This window comes from Pistacia vera, unplaced genomic scaffold, assembly GCF_008641045.1.
Source record: "Pistacia vera cultivar Batoury unplaced genomic scaffold, PisVer_v2 Contig160, whole genome shotgun sequence".
NCBI classification, from domain to species: domain Eukaryota; kingdom Viridiplantae; phylum Streptophyta; class Magnoliopsida; order Sapindales; family Anacardiaceae; genus Pistacia; species Pistacia vera.
Window position 1 is genome coordinate 1168143 of NW_022195685.1, and position 21928 is coordinate 1190070.

Genomic DNA, 21928 nt, shown 5'->3' on the forward strand with positions numbered 1-21928 from the left:
AGGGTAGGGTATAAATCCAATATTTTAGACCCATTTAGATCGACCCATTGGATCTGTACCCGTTTGGGCCTGACCCGTACCCAGCCCACACCGTTTTACTAGGTCTAGTACTAATTCAACACCGAACACCTAAAACTCCACCAATTATAAATAATAATCTTCTTATCATTGTCATTCAAAAAACCATTCGGAATAATAATAATAACAACATCTATAAGAACAAACATAAACTTTATTCACTATGCAAACTCCCCAAACCGAAAGAATTCACGTAAGGGAAAACAATGTTCGCAAATGAAAGCATTTAAAGAAAAACCCAATCATACAATCTGGGCCACATTACTTACAGATCAGCCTACTAGAGAATAAGACCCAAAAACCCAATCAACATAATTTTGGGCCTTATCAATAATAAGTCAGCCCACTTAACAATTAAACCCCTTTAATTCAGTTAGCCCATTAATATAATTAAATCTACCAATTAAATTAAGCCCACCAATTAATAAATAAAACCCAATAGCCCAACAATCAACTAGCCTGAATAAAACAGCCTGCCCTTCTTAACAATAAAACCCAACAGTCCAACTATTTCAATTAATCCCAGTTACTTAAACCCAAACACCATTAAGCCCGATTATTTCAATTAAATCCAAACACCATTGGACCCAATTGCTTCCATTGAACCCAAACACCAATTTAATTAAATCCAAACCCAAGTCCTATATCCTTCAATATCCATCAATTTGTGGAATCCATTAAACATATAAAATACATATGCAATATATAAATAAAAGAACTTTCTTTATTTATAAGTTATAACAATTCCACCAACAGGGGAGTCAACTTGGGAATTTATGAACAAGACAAACATTTGTCTTTCACCCATTCTTTCCAGTTCCACCGAGACAACCACAACAGACCAACGCCCAAATTTTTTACCCAACAAGCAAGCTTTCCATTCTTTAATTAACCGATTCTTATTTCCCTTCTTAAAACACAATACAACTTCAACAACTCACATACTTTATTCATCAATTAACACTACATGAAACATGCCAAACTCTAATTTGATCACATATGCAGGTAATATAATCAAGTATATAAATACATATATATACATAGCCAAGAATTTAACTGCATATATATAAGAAAGAGAAGCAAAATAAACCCATCAAAACAAAGACAAATAACAAAACTTTCCCCAAACTCAACTCAACCGAAACATGCAAAACATCTCACTCAAAACACAAATCACACACTTCTGAAGTTTAACCGAAGCACAAAGAAAAGAGAATTTTAAACAACTTCACAATTTACTCAAATTTCATCATATCATTAAATTAAAAATCACAACTTAACATGCAAAACATAGATTTAAGCTTTTGGGGGAGGATTCAGTTTCATCCACTCACCTCACGAATTCTTCTTCTTTCTTTCTCCCACTCTTCCTCTCGGCCGAACTCTCTTCTTCTTTTCTTTCTCTTCTCTCTTTTCTTTTCTTTCTCCTTTTTCTTTCTTTTCTTTTCTCTCCCCTTTTTTCTTTCTCTTCTTGTCCTCCTATTTATTTCTTTCCTTATCTCTTCTTGTCCTTGTCCCCACTTATTTTGAGAGACACTGTTAAACAAAATATCTGGAAAATTACACTTCAGTTCCATCTCGTTTCGGATATTTCAATGTACCCCATAAAAGTTTCACTTTCTTACACATACCCCCAAAAATCACAAAATAAAATTTGTTAAAATCCCGTAAAAATACAGAGTATTACAGCTCTAACCAAATAAGGTCTGAACAGTTGGAACCAAAGCAGGAAAGAAGGTGTCAACACTGTGGTATTCCCTTCTAAATGACCTTGGCTGAAGAGATCTCTCGTGAGCTTGTGTAGGAAACTCTCAGGCCACTAAGACGCACGTTAAACGCTGTGAATGGTCTCGTATGCCATAATGTGAATTCTATTATGAATGTAATTAGGAAATATGAATTCTATTATAAATAAAATATCTCATATACCAACATAGGGGTGAGAACCAATTCACGGTTATGAGTAGATGTAAGAACACAAGGTATTGGATATAAGTGTTTATGGTGTTATGTACTCTAATATGTCATGTTCATGAAATTATAATAGATTTCTCTCATCCGTAGATGTAGGCGAGTTATGTCGATCCACGTTAGATATCGTGTTCTTTGTGTGTGTGTTTTCAAGCTTACTTAGAGCCAACTGCCATTGTTTAAGCTCTAAGGTTGCACGGTCCAAATAAGGTCTTGACAATTGGTATCAAAGTAAGAAAATAGGCATTAATACTACAGTGTTTCCTTCTAAAGATAACTCATGAAAGTGCATTAGAAAAGTCTTGGACTTATAAAGAGAGAAAATTTCTCCACCTAATAGGTTGGCCTTTTAGTTATATATATATATATATATTAAATCTTTGTTATTTGTAAGAGAATTAATATATGTGATCAACTAAAGAATAAAGTCAATTTCACGTGCAAACCTCAAGAAGTTTAGTACTAAAAGACAAAAGTTTTTGGATTTAAAAATTCAATTAAAAATATTACGAAGGAAATAAGGTTTAGAGTTAAAATTATAAAATAAACCCTTTCACATAAGCAAACATATCAATCAAAAAGAGCTATTACTAGAAATATCTCAATTCATATGAACAAATAAATAAATAAAATAAAGGTCTAATTTTTTTAATTGTATCATACACTCTTTGTTTACATTGTCCTCCTTTTTCTCCATCCTCTTGGATTTTCACCTATTTAAGTTATTTACTTCTTCTATAGCTGGCTTAGAGCGGTTGTCTATTGATGAAGGGCAATTTTAGTCTGCCTGGGAATAATGTCTTGAAAATCTAATATAAGTCCTACAAAATCTTCATTTTACAGGGTCATTGCTGAACCCACTGGAATGATATTTCAGTTTTCTTTTTTCAATAGGGTGGATTGCAAGCACTCCTAAAAAGTATCAAGGATCAAGACCCAGATAAAGTATCTGTTGGTCTTGCGGCATCTCGGGATACTGTTGCAGAATTGGAGTTGCCACAGCCAAGTGCAGTCGTTCTGCCAATAGCATATGACATTTCCAATATATGAACAACATATATATTTGATAAATGAATTGTCATCATTTCTTTAAATTTTAACCACTTCATTGAATTTGCCTATAAATTCAGTAATAGCAAGTAGAAATTTAATTAGGACTATGTGAGCATGTTAAATATCTCATTGAATATTGTTTACAACAGGCTCCTGGGTTGTACTTTTTGTTGCCTGACCAATACTTGAAATATCCAAGGTCAGTCATCTCCAAGAATGATTGGTTTATTTTTAAGTCTCTATTTCAGTGAGAATTGCTATATGCATATTACAGAAACTGATGTCATTCTAACTGTTTATTCCGATACTGGAACCTTTTTTAATTACCGTTCCTTTCAGTGCTACAATTCTAATTTGTTTCTTTAACTGCTCTGTGATAAAAAATATTGACCTATTTGATTGAAACGTGATGAACTTTGTTGTGAAACCTTTTGTTTTTATCATCTGTCCTGAAATTTGAAACTGATGCTCTTTCATTTGTCGGCTAACAAGGCGAGGAACTGTTGAACTCACCATTGAGAAAGGAGATGGTTCATCATTTTCCCCAAAAGTTGGGGGTGAACAGAGGAAAACCGCCAAAATCCAGGTATGCTAAAGAAGTTTGTTGAGTCTTATTAACTTATTCTTTTCTGTTATGATTCTAGTGGTGGGTTGCGTGAATAATATATTTTACAACACCAGAAACTGTTTCTCGCTTTGTCCCAGTTTCTCTCTCTCTCTCTTAAGCACGGACATATTTCATCTATTCTGACGAAGTTATGATATTTTGCTGGAAATGCAATATTCAGAGGCTGCTTGTTTGAAAATGTTTTTTTTTTTTTGGCGCCAAGGAAGTCTAGTTTGCTGTGCTGGACGGAGTTGGTTAAGGGGCAGCTGGATGATTTTTTTGTTGTGATGTAATTAGGTAGTTGCAGCCGGAAGTATGGCACTATGTCTTTAAATTGTGATGTATTAGTTTAACTTGTGTGGCTTAGTTTTAATTATGTAAAAAGTGTCCCTGATAGAGTGGTTGTAACAGTGGACTCTAAGCAAATATTTTGTGTAAGTTTGTTCCATGTTGTTCAATGTTGTTCAATGTATAACTCTTCTCTTCTCCGAATTCTTTTCTTTCTTTGATTAATCTGGCATTAAAACCAACAAATGGTGTCAGAGCCATTTCATCAAACCTCTAGATAGAATCAAAAATCTGATCTTCAAGCTTTGTTACCCTCCATCTTTCTTCAAATTATGTCCCAAGTCTCAAAACCTGCATCTATGGCCTCTTAGTCAGCCTCCCTTTCACCCCATGTCTTCAATGGTGAGCAGTACCATATTTGGGCTGTCAGAATGAAGGCCTATCTAAGAGGGCAAGGACTTTGATAGTATGTGGAAGAAGAGAAACAGCCTCCTCAGATGGGTCCAAATCCCACTTTGAATCAAATAAAGCTACACGAAGAGGAAATGTCAAAGGCTCTAAGGGCTTTATCCCATATTCATTCAGTTGTTACAGACTTTGTGTTTACAAGGATAATGGCATGTGAAACAGCAAAAGAAGCATGGGACAAGTTGATAGAGGAGTTCATGGGAAGTGACACAATGAGAAACATGCAAGTGATAAATTTGAGAAGGGAATTTCAGATGTTGAGAATGCAAGAAGTTGAGAAGGTAAAAGAGTATGTGGATAGACTGATGAGTGTGGTTAATAAGATCAGGTTGCTTGGAGTGGAAATGACTGACAAGATGATTGTTGAGAAAGTGCTAGTGAGTTTACCCGAGAGGTTTGAGTCAAAGATCTCTTCCCTAGAGGACTCGAAGGACCTGTCTCAGATCACTCTTACTAAGCTGGTCCATGCATTGCAAGCTCAAGAGCAAAGAAGGTTAATGAGGCTGGAGGATGCTAATGAAGGTGCTATGATGGTAGCTCAAAGAGGAAAGATTATGCAAGGGAATAATAGAAGGTATGCCGGAGATAAGAAAGGGAAAGAAAGATTAGTGGTTAGTAGGGAAAATCAAGTGGAACAAGAGGCTATCCACCATGTCCTCACTGTAAGAAAAAGAGTCATTCAAAGAACAGGTGCTAGTTTAGGCCTGGAATTCAATGTAGGGCCTGCAAACAATTTGGCCAGTGGCCACATTGAGAGGTGTGTAAGAACAAAGGAACTCAACCACCACAACAAGCACAAGCTGTAGAAGATCAACAGCAAGGCCATGAATTTGAACAGTTGTTTCAGGCTTCTTGTTACACAACTCAAGTAAACAATGAGGTTTAGCTGATAGATAGTGGCTACACCAACCACATGGCAGCAGATTTGCAGAATTTCGTCAAGCTAGATAAGTCATACAACTCCAGAGTCAAAATAGGGAATGGTGACTATATAGAGGCCAAGGGAATTGGTGATGTTGTTGTCCTAACACAGTCAGGTACAAAAATTATTTCAAATGTTTTGTATGTACCCGAAATTACTTAGAATTTATTAAGTGTTGGACAAATGCTAAAAAAGGATTATTCTCTACATTTTCAAAATCAATCATGTGTCATATTAGATAGAGAGGGAAATGAATTAATGAGTGTGAAGATGTTGGGAAAGAGCTTCCCGATTGAGTGGAAAAAATCAAAAATTCTTGCACTAACCAGTAGGCCAGAAGAGTCTGAACTTTGACACAAAAGGTTTGGTCATTTCCACTACACTAGCCTTAAAGAGCTTAGAAGTAAAGACATGGTCCTAGATTTACTTGAAATTGAAGAGAAGAAGAGCCTTTTCATAGCCTACTAGCTTGGTAAACTTAGCAGACCACCTTTTCCATCAGATCAGGCCTGGAGAGCAAGTGATAAACTCTAGCTGATCCGCACTAATGTGTGTGGTCCCATGAAAACCGAATCACTGAATGAAAGTAAGTATTTTGTATTGTTTATTGATGATTTCTCCCGGATGGCTTGGGTGTACTTCTTAAAGCAGAAGAATGAAGTGGTTGTTGTGTTTAGAAAATTCAAGCTCCTGGTGGAGAATCAAGCAGGGTTGAAGATCAAAGCCATAAGGAGTGGCAATGGGACATAATATACATCAAGTGAGTTTAGCTCAATTTGCAAAGAAGCTGGGATTATGCATCAGTTTACCACTCCCTATACCCCACAGCAAAATGGGGTTAGTGAAAGGAGAAATAGAACAATCATGGAGAAGGCAAGAGGCACAATTGTTGCCATCTCCATGATTGTTGAGAAAAAGCTTCCCAAGATGTTTTAGGCTGAAGCTGTTAATATAGGGGTTTATATCCTCAATAAACTCCCAACCAAAGCAGTTAAGAATCAAACTCCAGTTGAAGCTTGGAGTGGAGTAAAACCAGCAGTGAGCAACCTCAAGGTAGAAAACAAGAGGACAAAGTTGGATGACAAAGCTAAAGTATGAATCTTTATAGGGTACAACAATCAGTCAAAGGGCTACAGAGTTTACATTCCTGAGTCCAAGAGGATTGTAATTACAAGAGATGTAAGAGTTGATGAAACATCCGTATGGAACTGGGAAGAGAAGAGAATAGATAAAGGAATTAGGCCACGAAAAGAAGAGCCAACAAGTGACTTGATTGATGAGGCAGATTCTAATGAAGATGAGGAGTTCTCAGTTAGAGGGACTGGACCCTTAGTTGAGGTGTATGAAAGGTGCAACATGGATGTGCTTGAACCCTGGAATTTCAATGAAGCTGCAAGGTTAGAAGTATGAAGGGCTGCAATGTAGGAGTAGCTATCAATGATAAAAAAGAATAGCACCTGGGAGGTTGTTGACAGACCAAGAAATAGAAAAGTGATCCAGGTAAAGTGGATCTTCAAGAAGAAACTCAATCCTGATGGATCAGTCCACAAACACAAGGCAAGACTTGTTGTTAAGGGGTTTGCACAATAGCAAGGAGTAGACTTTTCTGATACTTTTGCACTTGTAGCCAAGCATGACACCATCAGGTTGTTACTTGCTCTAACAGCTCAGTTTGACTGGAAAATTTTCCAGTTAGATGTTAAATCAGCATTCTTGAATAGCTGGCTTAGTGAGGAAATCTATGTGGAATAGCCTGAAGACTATAAGGTTAGAGGTAAAGAGGACAAGATGTATCTATTGAAGAAGGTCTTGTATGGCCTAAAGCAGGCTCCTAGAGCTTGGAATAGCTGGATAAATGACTATCTATGCAGCTTAGGATACACTAGGAGTCCTAATGAGCACACACTCTATGTTAGGAAGACTAAAGGTGACTTGACTGTGGTCTCATTGTATATTGATGATTTACTGATTATAGGAAGCAACTCTGAAGAATTGAATTAGTTCAAGAAGGCCATGCAAAATGAATTTGAAATGACTGATGACTGATGACTTACTTCCTCGGCATGGAGTTAAATCAATCTAGAGATGGTATTTTTGTGTGCCAACAGAGGTATGCAAATGATATACTCAAGAAGTTTGGCATGGAAAGTTGTGAATCAGTGGATACTCCATTAGTTCCCAATCTGAAGTTAAGCAAAAAAGATGGTGCAGAGAAAGTGGATGAAGGTTAGTTTAGAAGTCTAATTGGATGTCTGGTGTATCTTACAGCCACTAGACCTAATCTCATGTTTGCTGCGAGTTACCTTTCTAGGTTCATGAGTAATCCAAGTGAGCTGCATTTCAGAGCAGCCAAGAGGGTATTGAGTTATGTGAAAGGGAGCACCATGCTTGGTATTTGGTTTAAGAAATCAAAAAACTTGGAGCTGCCGGGGTATACTAATAGTGACTGGGGTGGATCTCTTGATGACCTAAAGAGCATCTCTAGTTACACAAACTCGGGTGCAATTTGTTGGCTGTCAAAGAAGTAGGAGACTGTGGCTCAGTCCACAGCAGAAGCAAAGTATATTCTGCTGCAGCAGCTGTGAACCAAGTCATATGGCTAAGGAAAATCCTTGATGACTTGAAGCAAAATCAAGGAAATCCAACATTGATTTTGTGTGACAATCAGTCTACAGTTACCATGACAATCAGTTCACGGTAGAACTAAGCACATTAAGATTAAGTTTCATGCCGTGAGGGAAGCTGAACAATATGGGGAAGTTAGTTTGGTGCATTGTAGGAGGAGAAAATCATATTGCTGAAATAATGACTAAAGTCTTATCCAAAGCCAAGTTTGAAGATTTAAGGCTAAAACTTGGTGTTTCCAGCAAAAATATCAAGGAGGAGTGATGAAGTTATGATATTTTGCTGGAAATACAATATTCAGAGGCTAGTTGCTTGAAAATGTTTTTTTTTTTTTTTTTGCGCCAAGGAAGTCTAGTTTGCTATGCTGGACAAAGTTGGTTAAGGGGCAGTTGGATGATGTTTTTTGTTGTGATGTAATTAGGTAGTTGTAGCTGGAAGTATGGCACTATGTCTTTAAATTGTGATGTATTAGTTTAACTTGCGTGGCTTAGTTTTAATTATGTAAAAAGTGTCCCTGATAGAGTGGTTGTAACAGTGGACTCTAAGCAAATATTTTGTATAAGTTTGTTCCATGTTGTTCAATGTATAACTCTTCTCTTCTCCGAATTCTTTTCTTTCTTTGATTAATCTGGCATTAACACCAACATATTCTCACACACTAACTCTATTGATTGCTAGTTGCTTCTGTTATGGGTTGTCGCTCAAATTCATCGTGGTTGCATGGTAATGGTTACCTACGGGGCCAATATCTTGATTACTGTTCTCTTTTCACACTTTGACTCTTTCTTCTGCCATCAAGATCATCTCTTGAGTGATGGCTAAACACAATAACCAGACCAATCACGTATCACTCTAAATGGGCTGCACTTGTATGTAGTTATATGAATGTTATTAGATATAATATAAATTTTGGCTAATAATTAATTAATGGATTCACACTACAAGAAAAAAATACTTTCTGCAACCAATTTTTTTACAACTAGGCAAAAATGGTTACAGATACCCCACATTTAGTAACTAAATTCCAATCAGTCGGCCAAAGGGAATAAAATTCTTTAGCGTCTAAAATTAATATTTTGTGATTAATTTGATTTGTTGCCCAAAATATCACATCAGCTACTAATTTATTTAGTTGTCAATTCTTGCGCGAACACAATTGGCAACTATAATAAGGGATTCTGCAACTAAAATTATGGTTACAAAAAACAATTATTTGCAACTACTGAATAGTTGCTAAATTAGATGCAAATATTTATTAATTAATTTTTAGCTATTTTTATTAGTTATAAAATAATACAATTACCGAAATATCCAAGCTTCTAACAATAATTACAAAGGGCCCATGGTACATTTGGCAACTAATTATTTTGTGCATATTACAAATAGTTGCAAAAACTCATGTATAGCAACTAAAATGTATTTAGTTGCTAAAAGTTAATGAATTTTTTTGACCTCAACTTTCCTGGTAAAATGAAAAAATATTATTTTAATTTGTGACTAAAAGTACTGTTGCATAACTAATTAGTTAGTTGCAAATTGTCTTCTTTTGACAACTAAGATTTTAGTTGCCAAATGTATGGTAAATTTTGAGCGCCACATGTTCCCGTTTGAAATAAATTGAAATTTTGGGTATGTTATTTTTGGCAACTAAAGTTATAGTTGTTAATAGGATTTTCTTGCAACCAAAATGTTAGCCACTAAATATTGTTTATTGAAAATAATATATACTACTAGTAACCAAAATCAATTTTATTGTTTGATTCTACTTTTGCCGCCTACATTACTATCTCTTTTATTCTACTTTACCATCTCTTTGATTCTACTTTTGCCGCCAACATTACCCCATTGAAGTTAACTTTTTTTTTTTTTTTTTTTTTTTTTTTTTTTTTTTTTTTTTATGTCAAAGCTCATTCTTTTATAAATGGTATTTCAATTTTATTGTTTGATTTTCAATCCGTTTCTTCACAACATTTGCTTTAATTTGTTTAAGCATCTGTTGTTAGTGACGTTTCTAAATGGGTGGCTTTAACTTCATAATGGGTGATTTTATTTTTGTCTTCTCTTTCATCTGACATTACAATGGTTATTATAATTGCAATGAGTGCTTTAAATTCGTTTATTGTTACAAATAAACGAATGGTCTTTGATTTTATTTTTGTCTTCTCTTTCATCTGATATTACCATTTTTTCCCTAAAACTTTGCTTAACCACTATTTCACTCATTTGTACAAACCCTTATAGTCAACCTTCTTCCGGCACTGGAACAATAGTTCTAGTTTCTACCACTCTAGTTCAGTAGACAACGACTTGCTCACTGACTCTAGCGCTTATTCCATGCCTATTTCGACGGAGACTGTTAACTTCGGTGAGTTTTGGCGAGGCGTATCCCGAACACCCAAATGTAAGGGTGTTTAGAAAAATATAGAAAATGAACCTAACCGGGAACCGAACCAGTTTTTCATTTATTTGGGAAACCATTCGATTGTGGTCCACAAAAATACAAAAAATTGAATTTCCAATTTAAAAAAAAAAATTTAAAAAGTAAACAATTTTTCCTTAAAATTTAAACAGTAAACAAATTGAAAAGTCCCTAAATCCTTACAATTAAAGGAAAACAAAACCCCAAACCTGGATTTAGGGTAAAAAAAAAAAAAAAAAAGTGAACAATTTTGCACAGATATTTTTGAAAATTAAAATAAAAAAGATAGTAAACCCAATTATACAAAACAATAACACTACGGACACCGAAAAAGTTGTACCGAATTTTTGTACCGGCCTACGTGTAACGCGCGTTTGAATTTTTTTACAATTTTTTTCTAGTGAACGGCCGTCCATCACATTTGGACGACCGTTCACTCACATGGACGCTCATCCATATTATATCGACAGACGTCCATATACAAGGGACGGGCGTCCCCATTTAAAGGACGCCCGTCCCTGATTAAAATACGATTAAAAAATTTGTAAAACATTAGGGACGGCAGTCCATCCATTATGGACGGCCGTCCATTAATTTTGGATGGACGCCCGTCTTTCACCCAAATATGAAAAAATAAAATTATAAACATTTGGGACGACCGTCCATTACGTTTGGACGGGCGTCCATTATGTTTGGACAGGCGTCCATTCGTAATGGATGCCCGTCCATACTTAAAAAAAAAAAATTCTAAACATGATACTGCTTCTTCTTCTTCCTTTCGGAAATGTTCCATTTTCTTTCTCTTGGAATAACGGCGCCATGCAGCTTGGATGAAGCATGTGGCCCATGTCCTCCACTGTTATAAGTAGAACCTGAAGGTGTGCTGAACCTGTCTACTGTGAAGGCGTCTGAATTGAGTGGCCGCAAATTTTAACTTTTCAGCGACAGAGCAAAAGCCTGAACCTCTCTCATAGCCTTCATCGTTCAGGTAGAGGATGGGAGGTTAATGCTAGATTTGGGTTCCAATGCCCAGGTCAAAAGCTCCTCACCACAGAAGTCTCTTTCTTTCAGAAAACAACACAAAGGAGAGAGTTTTAAGAGCTTCTATTTCTGAGGCGCAAGTGAAGGCCAAGGAAGATAGCGCTTCCAATGCTAATAATTATAATAATAATAATGTATTCTTGCCTTAATCAGTATTGAGTATGGAGATGTACAGGTCCATATGCATATCTGCATGCATTTACTTAAAAGTCTGATTAGTTAAAAGTCGTGGGCAGTTATTAGATGATCAGAGAAGAAGAAGAAGAAGAGAAGCAAAAGTGGAGAAGTTGAGCAGTTTTTTTTTTTTTAAAAAAGTATGGACAGGCGAATGGACGCCCGTCCAAACATAAGGGACAGGCGTCCATTCGTAATGGATGCCCGTCCAAACGTAATGGACGGCCGTCTATTGTATTTTATTTATAGACGGGCGTCCTTTAAATGAGGACGTCCGTCCCTTGTATATGGACGCTCGTTCATATAATATGAACGCCCGTCCATGTGAGTGAACGGTCGTCCAAATTTGATGGATGACCGTTCACTAGAAAAAAATTGTTAAAAAAGTCAGAAATATGTTACAAGTAGGCCAGTATAAAATTTCTGTACAGATTTTTTGGTGTCCCCAGCTTTATTGTATACAAAATCCCCGAACTAATTTTACCCTAAAACGCAAAACACTCTCCACTTGTACACTCCGTTCGCATCTTCTTCTCCACTTTTCCCCTCAAATCAAGACTTCTCCAGTTGCCACTGCAACACCTCTCCACTGATTGGATCTCTCTCTCACACTTACCACCCACACGAGCGCCTAAAGACTCCAAACCCAAACAATCTATCACGCAATCACACTCTCCAGTCTCCAGGAACTTTGTTTCCCGGCTAGAAACCCAGCTTCGTCGCGCCACGACCACGGCGACACCATCTAAACTCAAACCCATAACACGCTCTTCGATTTAGGTAAGGATTCGTTTCTTGTCTTTTTCAATTTGACGTCGTCTGGTTAATATTGTTATGTTTTGTTACTGATTTTTGTTTCATCGTGTAGGAATAAGCCACTTCTCTTTTGTAAATCAAAATCCGACGAAACTAAACAGGTGAGGATTGTTCGATTTAGTTATTCCATCATGGAGTTTTACTGTTATTCCTTGTTTTGGTTGTGAATGAAGAACATGATACATGTAGCTTCCTTTACAATCAACTTTTGAGTGTTTAGGAAAATTTCCCGAAGCTGATGTATTTTCATGTATTGGCATTGCATTTTGACATAATAATTAGTTCTCAATGATACTTGAATTTTTTTTTGATAACTTGTGAATTGGTGCCAAATTCTGGATCTGCTAGTTCATTATCTTTTCTAAATAGAACCATATTGATACTGGTTTATTGGCCATTATCATGCTTTAGATGTTGTGAGTAGTATCTATAAGCTATGTTATTTCTAAGGGATGTAAGCAGTAAACTAATCAGATTGGGCAAATATAATCTGTTGATGGAGGCTTCTTTGTCTATATGTTTAGACTTAGAGCACTTGTCTATGCTAATGATGTCATTTACAGGAAAATAAGCATCAACTGAAACTCATGCATGTGCCCAAGTTATTCTTAAAAGTTGTTCTGTTACATAAATCTGCAATATGGATTACAGTTATGGTTCAGTAAAATTTATGGACTTTTCCAATCCATATACTATCCGCCAAAATTCCATCTATTTTCTTTTGTGTTTTCATTTTTGTCTGAAGTGTAACAGAGAGGATTTACCTTTATGCCTGATCCTTAGAAAAATCAGAGAAACTAGTACAGAAAGCATTAGGCAAAACACTTGAAGATTGTGTGATTTGAATCTGCTGTAGGTCAAATTATTTTGTTCATTCTTGATGTTGTTGACAGGGCTTTGGCACTTGGTACTAAAAAACGTGTGCATGGATACCCACTGCTGTTTTGCAGTGCTTCAGAGCATGAGATATATTAATTTTAGTTTGCATTCCTCTGTTTACAGGGAATGGTGTTTGATCTTAAGAAAGGATCAATCCTATATATTGATCTTGTAAAATCTAGTTCCCGACCTAAGCGCTCAAGAACAGGTCTGTAGCTTGTTGAATATCTTCCCTTAAAATTTGATTTGATTTCTGTTATATATTTTGGTTGTTCGGTGACGTCATGTGTACTCGTTGGTTATTACTATTAAATGATGAATGGAGTGGCTCAAATAAGAAGGCAAGAGCATCCTCCACATTTTCAAGGGGTTCTTCTGACTCTGGTGGGTGGATTGCCTAGATTTAATTAGTTTGTGTCAGATTACCTTGTGGTTGCTTGTTTAAACAGTTTCTTTTCTTGGCTCACTTTAGGCCTATTAATAATGTTTGTAATCTCTCTCTTGCTCTCATTCATTTGTTTTATATGAGCTGGCTGGTGCTTGTCTAATCTCTCACTTGGACTACAAATTAATTACTTAGTCACACGAAGGACACATCCTTATAGATGCTCACATTGCACATGTTTTGCACGCTTGGGCACTAGCAGGTTTTGGCAGCGTTCACATGCCTGGAATGGGTTATTCTGCTTACAAAATGATTGGTTATCCGCCTACACAAAGGTCATCTGCATTACTTAAGCACAACTTTCATTACTTAGAAGTGATTACTTCTAGATCAATTAGCACATACTTTTACTTTCAAGTGATTGCTTCTAGCGGAAAGGTCAAGGTCCTAGTAAAAGCGGTTACTACATGCCCTGTTTGCAGAAGTTGGAGTGTAGCATCTGCCTTTTTGATTTTCAGTTCTTCATGTATCTCCAACTGATGAAACGTCTTCCTCATCTGTTAGTGCTATTTCATGAACCTCAACTAGTGACACTTGAGATGCTAACAATATTGATGGTTAGTTTTTTGTTATATGGGCAGCAAATATTTTGACATGGGGGTAGGACCATCTTTTTGGACTTTTTAGGATTGCTTGCATATATCCTTTTAGATGGTGTACATGGGGTGAACATTTTGTTTGTTAGTTATGCACCGATAGATAGCCACTGATGAAAATGTGGGGTGCATACTTTATTTTTTGGTTATGCATAGTAAGAATAGTGCATTTTGGATTTTTATTGCTCATCATGCATAAAAGTCCATGTATGGACTCTATATATATATATGAAAATATGATATTTGATGTTCGTGATCAGATTTTTATATTGTGTCAATTATTTTGTTGATGTTGAATGTATAAACTAGGTCATTTACAAAGAGCAAAAATTATGCTCTTGAATGTTAACCAATTAGCTATTAAATTATTAGTTGTAGGAATAATATAGCATCATGGACTAATAAATAATATCTAACTAAAATAATTAGTTTCCAAAACTCATATACAATCGGTTACTATATTTTTTAGATGCAAAAAATTCATTTTAATGATTAAACATTAGTTACAAAATGTAAGAAACCAAATTGGGTGTATACATTTTCTCACTAAAAATGAAATGTTTTTGCCACTAATTATTTTCTCACAAAAAAACACATTTTGCAACTAATTTCATAGTAGTAAAAAGTAATTTATCATATTTGGATTCTACATTCAGTATCTAAAATGATTGAAATTAACCTTTAAATTTTTGTCATTAAAAGATACATTCTTTCACTAATAAAATAATCGTAAAAAAGTTATATGAATTTACCTTTACACCTTCAGCGTCTAATTTTCGTGGCATTTGTGACAAATTATTAGTTACTATAAGGCATATTTTGCAACTAATTGATTAGTCACGATGCAATTTTACTAAATTACTCTTGCACATTTAACGTCTAAGCAGAGGGACTTTTTCAACCAGCAATTAGCGACCAATTTGCTAGTCGTAAAAAAAAAAAATTTCGCGTCTAACCTACTTTTTAGACGCTCATACTTTCTACGACAATGATTTTGCAATTACGTGACGACTACGAAATTTAGACTTGGAATGCATTTAGTGTCTAAGTTTTATTAACGGTGTCTAATTTTGTTAGATGCGGAAAACCAATTTTCTTGTAGTGTCAGGTTGTTCTAGATGGGTATTCAGCACCACTAATGGTTGGGAATATCGCAAAACTAGTAAGGTAGTTGAACTTCACCTTGGCCTCATTATGCTCTCTGTACATGAATCACATAATCTTGATTTTCCATTCTTTATCCTATGCGTTCTATTTTTGTCCTTGTTATAATTAAATGATGCATCATAATAATGAATATAGAGGAAATTTACAATTGCATTTGATCTGATAAACAATGGATAAAATGCTTTGACTCATTAACTACACAAGACCAAATTGGTAAATTTTCAAAGAATACAACTTGCTCAAAAACAGTAAAAGAAAATGAAATTTGTTGTCGCGTCATTTCATTTCTTCCTTTAGCTTCTCCAAAAACTTACGTGTAATTATAACTGGGAAAGTAATCAAATTCTCATAACAAAGCTTTGTTATTGACTTAGATCTTTTTGTTGAGGATTAATCAATGGATTTCTTCTAATGTGCTAAACGATGTTTTTTGAAATTTTATTGTTCTTTTCCTTGAATGGAAAGCTTAGAATTATTGGACTATACATTCTCTCTTGATAAATAGGCAAAGCTATTTGACAAATTTTCAGGTGATTGATGGAGCATATGACAAGACAAGACTTAGTTGCACTGAACAAGCCATTCTGACAGACAGCAGTCTTGAAAAGAACAGCGGTTATAGTGTTCCTTTGGAAATAAAGTTATCTGGGCAATTTGTACAAAACAACCTTAAGCGTGCAGGTGCATCATCTATTATAGCTAGAATTTGCTTAATATTTCTAGATTAACTATTCTCAGTCTATTATTTTTGCTTCAAAGGATGGGGAATTGCCAATTCTTCGACTATCAATTTATGGAGCCATTGCTATGGCACATAGTGAAGTCCGTGACGAGTTCTCAGCGCCATATCAGTTTTTCTTCTATCTATATGATAAAAGAAATGTGAGTGATTGTAGCTCTTTGTTAAAATCAATATTATAACCGAGCTCTTTTTTTTATTATTTTTTTTTACTACAGATTGAAGATGGTGAATAGAAGCCTAATTTTTTTACTTGTATCATACACTCTTGTCTTATCATTATCCTTCTTTTTCTCCATGCTCTTGGATTTCCATCTATCCAAGTTATGACTTATATTGTTATTTACTTCTTCTGTAGGCTGGTTTAGGGGGCTATCTTTTGATGAAGGGCAATTTTCAGTTTTTGGGTAATATCCTTAACCTTTAATATGTTTATATAAAATGCCACAAGTTTTGTTATTTCAATTTTTTGGTATGGTAGAATATTTATGTTTGTCTTGTATCCTATTTTGATACACAGATACACAACAATGGGGAGAGAAATTCTACCACAAATAAAAACAAGGGATGTGATTCATTCCGTAAAGCTAATTCGGTCAAGATCGCCTTGTTTTGCCAAATGAGAGTTGATATGTTCTCTTACAAAATTAAGTTTCATCTTCCATTCTCTTTTTTTTTGTAAGTTGTTAGATTAAATGTTGTTTGTATTCGTTTGACCATCTTTTGCTATTGCATTCTGACTCCAAACACTTTCAATGGTAAAACCTTCACATATTTGCTTCTTCATAGTTCAATGAATTAAGGAAAACACACATACTTGTTTCTTCATGGTACAGTAAATTGAAGAAAACACATCGATAAACAAACTTTACATTACAAAAGATGGTAATAAATATAGAAGAAAAAGACTTTGCGCAAGGAATATCTAGCCAACCAGCCCTGCCTGGAAAATTTAAATAAGAAAAATAAAATAAGCATCAGATGATAAAAGAACAAAAATAAATAAATAAATAAATAAGAGATACAAAGGGAAAGTGAAAGAAAACTTACTTTTAAGTCTTCATGACACTGTCTAGAATAATGGCCACAATTTCTCTGTGAATTACAAATAGCTACAATAAAAATTAATTCAGTAAGTAAACCAAAGTTGTTTAAAAGTAATCTTGCAGAAATTCTTACACTTCTAAAGACTTTTCATAAATTGCTCTTAATTGTTCTTTGTTCATTGATGAACGGTAAAAATGCTAAGACGAAGTTGTTATTAAGTGAGTCCGTTTAAACTTAATTCATTTTAAACTTATTATCTAATTAAACAATGAACCATTAATGTAAATTTTATAAATTCAATGAAGAAGAGATGAATAAGCAAAGTCTTAAAAAACCCATTTAAATCATTGTTATAAAGAGAATAAATACTTAATTTTAACTAACCTTGTAATCAACTTATTTTAACTTGACTACTCAAGGAAGCGTTCAAGGACATTCTTCGTGTTGGGATGGTCCCATTCCAGTGAATTCCAGAATTCTTTTGGATAAACTGCAAGACTTTCAAGGGAGGCGGGAGGAAATGGCTGCCCATTGTCAGGTTGCGGAAACAAGGGAGAGATCGTCTTCAGCTTTGGACATCCCTCTATACAGATGCTTCTAAGGGAATCACAATGGATTGCGTAACAACTCTTACATAAGCTCCTCAATTCCGGTAGAAATTGCAAAGCGATAGATCTTAAATTTGGAAGAGAGAGTTTGACAGAATTCTTACTTGCTTCCTTATCTTCTTCTTCTTCATCACTTGATGCTTCTACTATTTCCACAAGTCCTGAGCAATTCCAAGCTTCAATTTCTTCTAAGTTTTGTAGGTTTCGCAGCAACTTCTGCGGGAACAGTCTCTTCAATTTTGGACAACTCTCTATCAAAACAGTTTTAAGACAAGAGAAGATTCCAGGTGTTATTGGTGTTGGTAATGTGGATTCAGCTCCGTCTATTTCTTCTCCTAGTATTGCAATTAAATTATCCAAATACTCGAGAAACAGATACTCAAGGGTCTGAAGTGCAGTTGTGTAAGAGGACAAATAATAGAAGCACTCCATCTGTTTGCACGAATAAATCCAGCAGGTCCTCAGGTCAGTTGCATCCTTTAAAGAAGAAATATCGCTTACCCTTCCCAAATCATCACAGCCTGCAATGACTAGCCTCCGAATGTCAGTCAGTATCTTAATGGAGTCTCCAAAGTTTGTCAATCCACCAATTCCTACCGCTTTTCCCCTTCTTCTTTCTAGAAAATAATATCCCAATCCTACAGAATTAAAAGAATAGTAATTGAGGCATCTTTGTTGTTTTAGAGAAAAGTAGATGTGGTATTCTTGCAGATTTCTGAAACGAATACCCAAGCATTCCAACTTGCTTAATCTTGAAACTTCTTCTGCTTCTGCAACTGCATTATCTAACCTCAAGTATTGAAGACGGAAGAGTTTTGGTAATATTCCACCAGGCATCTCTCTTATACCGTATGCATAAAGATCAAGATATCTGAGATGTACCAACATCTCTAGTCCATCAGGAATGGCTGTAATACCCGTATAACCAAGATCCAACTTCTTCAGAGCCCCAAGTTTTGCCAAAGAAGGCACATGTGCTAGATTACCACAATGATTAAGCAACAATGCAGTGAGTTTTACCAAGCCAGAAATAGAATTGGGCAGATTTCTGATATTATAACAATAAGAAAGATCAAGAACCTTAAGCTCAGTCATGAGCGTAAAGACACAGTCATCAATCTCTTCTAAACATCCATTATGTTGCAAAAGCAAGGTCGAGAGTGCTGTAAACTTAGGAAGTGTCATATCTAAGTGAAATTTTGAAATGCAGTTGCGCATTAAAGAAACCTTCTGAAGACCTTCAGTCCGTTCATGCTCAGTTGGTAGCTCTCTCAATTGCATCCCAGCTTTTACCAGATATCGAGGACTCTGACTAGTAATGTGCACTGCCATGTCTCTCACCAGATCATGCATCTTCACACAATCCCTGTTGATGCTAAATTTTTACACCAACGAATTTTTACGTGTATAATGTTGATTGGCTGTTCGATACACGCGAAAATGAAATATATGAAAAGTGAAGTAACTGTAGAGGGAGTTTTTTAAGTGGTTCGGATGCTAAGGTAGCAAGTCCTACGTCCACTGATTTGTATTGATATTAGTGGATGTCAGATCGCAGTCGCGAGCTGACTTACATCAGACGAAAAAGTCAAAGAAAAGTTTACAAGAGAGAGAGATTTCTTTTTCTATATGAAAAATGGCCGAATCCCCTTAATGAAGGGGTCTTCCTTATTTTATACTAAGCCGAAGCGTATAATCATCACTAAATCCATGGTTTGGTGTGCTTGTCAGGAGGTAATCCGGCTTTACGTCCCATTTCCCTTTTTCCAAGCTGACATCGCACGACTTGTTGCAGGAAAAAGGACGCGTGTGGGCTCCACATCACTTGGCAGGTTTGACGTGTGCGTGCTACTCTGACGGGAGCAGGTCGCCCTTCACGTGACTTTCCCACGTCAGCCCTTTATTTCCTTGGGCATAACAGAAGCCCCCTAGTTTTTAAGGTTCGAGGGTCGGACCTTGGAAACTAAGTTACGTCGGAGTTTTTGCTCGCTCCGACCTGAGCGGGATGAGCTCGGTACAGAATTCTGGCGAACACGATCCCACGCTGTTCCCTGTCGGAGCGACCTGACAATCTCCACCTTAGCGACCTGGATATGAGGGGCGCTCCTCTGTACAAATTCAACGAACCTGGTTTCATGCTGTCACGCGGTCTGTGCGCGATAAAGCTTGTCAGGCACATTAAATGCCCCGCGTGCTGAGCTGGCACCGTTTGGCAGCGTTAGTGGAGCAGCGTAACCGAAACGACGACCATTATCGCGTCATTTAATGCGACGTGGGGCGCATTTAATGCGGAGAGAGAGAGTGGGCTGTCGTTTCAGTTTCAAAGGGTGATAACCGTCGATTCGCAATCCATATAAAAACTAGCCATTTTTCTGATGAGGCCACTGAAATTTCTTTCGCTTCAAGTGATTAACCTTCACGCACCAGAGACTATTTTCTTTCGGCCGGCGCATTTCAGGCAACCTAGACGAACTTCGGCCTTAGCTTCGCATCCCAGAGAGTAAGGTTCTTTTTCCCTTCCTTTTTTTTTTTGCACTGGTTTGGTTGGGTAATGGCGTTGGGTCTTTCGGCGTTTCACCGGAGACGCGACGCCGTCATTGGATTCGGGTCGTGGATGGCGGCTCGAGTCTCCCATAGATTCTAAGACGTTTCATACCATTACTCGGGACGAACACAAAGGCCCTAATGACCGTGTCTGTCGATGTTGCAGACTGGAATGGAACCGTCAACATCAAGACCCGAGGAAGGAGCCAGCTCGTCCTCGCGGGAAGTCCCCGAGGACGCAGCCCTTGATGTCTACTCGGTTCTTACTTCCGAGGAGTTTGATAGAATAAAGACGCAGTATGATATTCGCGCAGAGGTGTTCCTCGACCATACCAGATCGTCACGGTGCCCAGACAATGGCCTCGCCGCGATCTCAGAGGAGATCTTCAAGGGTGGAGGGAGGATTCCCTTCCATCCTTTCATCAGGTCGGTCCTGGATCATTTCGGGATCGCACCGATGCAACTGACGCCAAACGCGTATGTCATCGCTGTCGCGATGTACATCGCGTGCTGCGAGAGCGACTTGGGAGAGCCAACGGCGGTAGAGCTCGGTGTCGCCTACTACCTTAAGAAGAGTAGGGACAAGGACTCGTACTACCTATCTCNTCGTATGTAAAATGGCCGAATCCCCTTAATGAAGGGGTCTTCCCTATTTTATACTGAACTGAAATGTATAATCATTGCTAAATCCGTGGTTTGGTGTGATTGTCAGTGTATAATCAGGCTTTATGTCCCATTTCCCTTTTTCCAAGCTGACATCGCACGACTTGTGGCAGGAGAAAGGACGCGTGTGGGCTCCACATCACTTGGCAGGTCTGACGTGTGCGTGTTGCTCTGACGGGAGCAGGTCGCCCTTCACGTGACTCTTCCCACGTCAGCCCTTTATTTTCTTAGGCATAACAGAAGCCCCCTAGTTTTTAAGGTTCGAAGGTCGGACCTTGGAAACTAAGTTACGCCGAAGCTTACTCGCCCCGACCTGAACGGGAAGAGCTCGGTACAGGACTCTGGCGAACACGACCTCATGCAGTCCTCAGTCAGAGCGACCTGGCAATCTCCACCTTAGCAACCTGGATATGAGGGGCGCTCCTCTGTGCAGGTTCAACGAACCTGGTTTCACGCTGCCATGCGGTCTGCGCGCGCTACAGCATGTCAGGCACATTAAATGCTCTGCGTGCTGAGCTGGCACCGTTTGGCAATGTTAGTGGCACAACGTAACCGAAACGAGGGCCATTACTGCGTCAGTTAATGCGACGTGGGGCGCATTTAATGCGGGGAGAGAGAGAGTGGGCTGTCGTTTCAGCTCCAAAGGGTGGTAACCGTCGATTCGCAATCCCCATATAAAAACTTACTTTTCTGATGAAGCCACCGAAACTTTTTTTCGCTTCAAACAGAAAACCTTCGCACGCCAGAAGCAACTTTCGTCCGATCGGCATTTTTCAGG

The 21928-nt window shown here is 37.2% G+C and overlaps 1 protein-coding gene and 1 pseudogene across 1 annotated transcript; one reads left to right on the forward strand and one right to left on the reverse strand.

Moving 5' to 3' along the window:
- The first annotated feature begins 1077 nt into the window (after nucleotides 1-1077).
- LOC116125103 lies at nucleotides 1078-16918 on the forward strand (annotated as a pseudogene).
- Nucleotides 16919-17382: 464 nt separating this feature from the next.
- LOC116125104 (probable disease resistance protein At4g27220) lies at nucleotides 17383-20396 on the reverse strand. Its single transcript, XM_031410826.1, has 3 exons — nucleotides 20368-20396; nucleotides 17720-19318; nucleotides 17383-17400 (listed from the first exon to the last, which is right to left on the reverse strand). The coding sequence occupies exons 1-2, from the start codon at nucleotides 20394-20396 to the stop codon at nucleotides 17746-17748; spliced, it is 1602 nt and encodes a 533-aa protein (XP_031266686.1). The 3' UTR covers nucleotides 17383-17400; nucleotides 17720-17745.
- Between the last annotated feature and the right edge of the window lie 1532 nt (nucleotides 20397-21928).

What these genes read in the sequence shown, in the direction of transcription:
- LOC116125104 (XM_031410826.1), bottom strand. Translation starts at nt 20,396, where the DNA reads ATGCGCCGGCCGAAAGAAAATAGTCTCTG. An exon ending in CCGAAAGAAAATAGTCTCTG is followed by an intron (nt 19,319 to 20,367) that starts GTGCGTGAAGGT and finishes GTAAAAATTTAG; the next exon opens with CATCAACAGGGATTGTGTGA.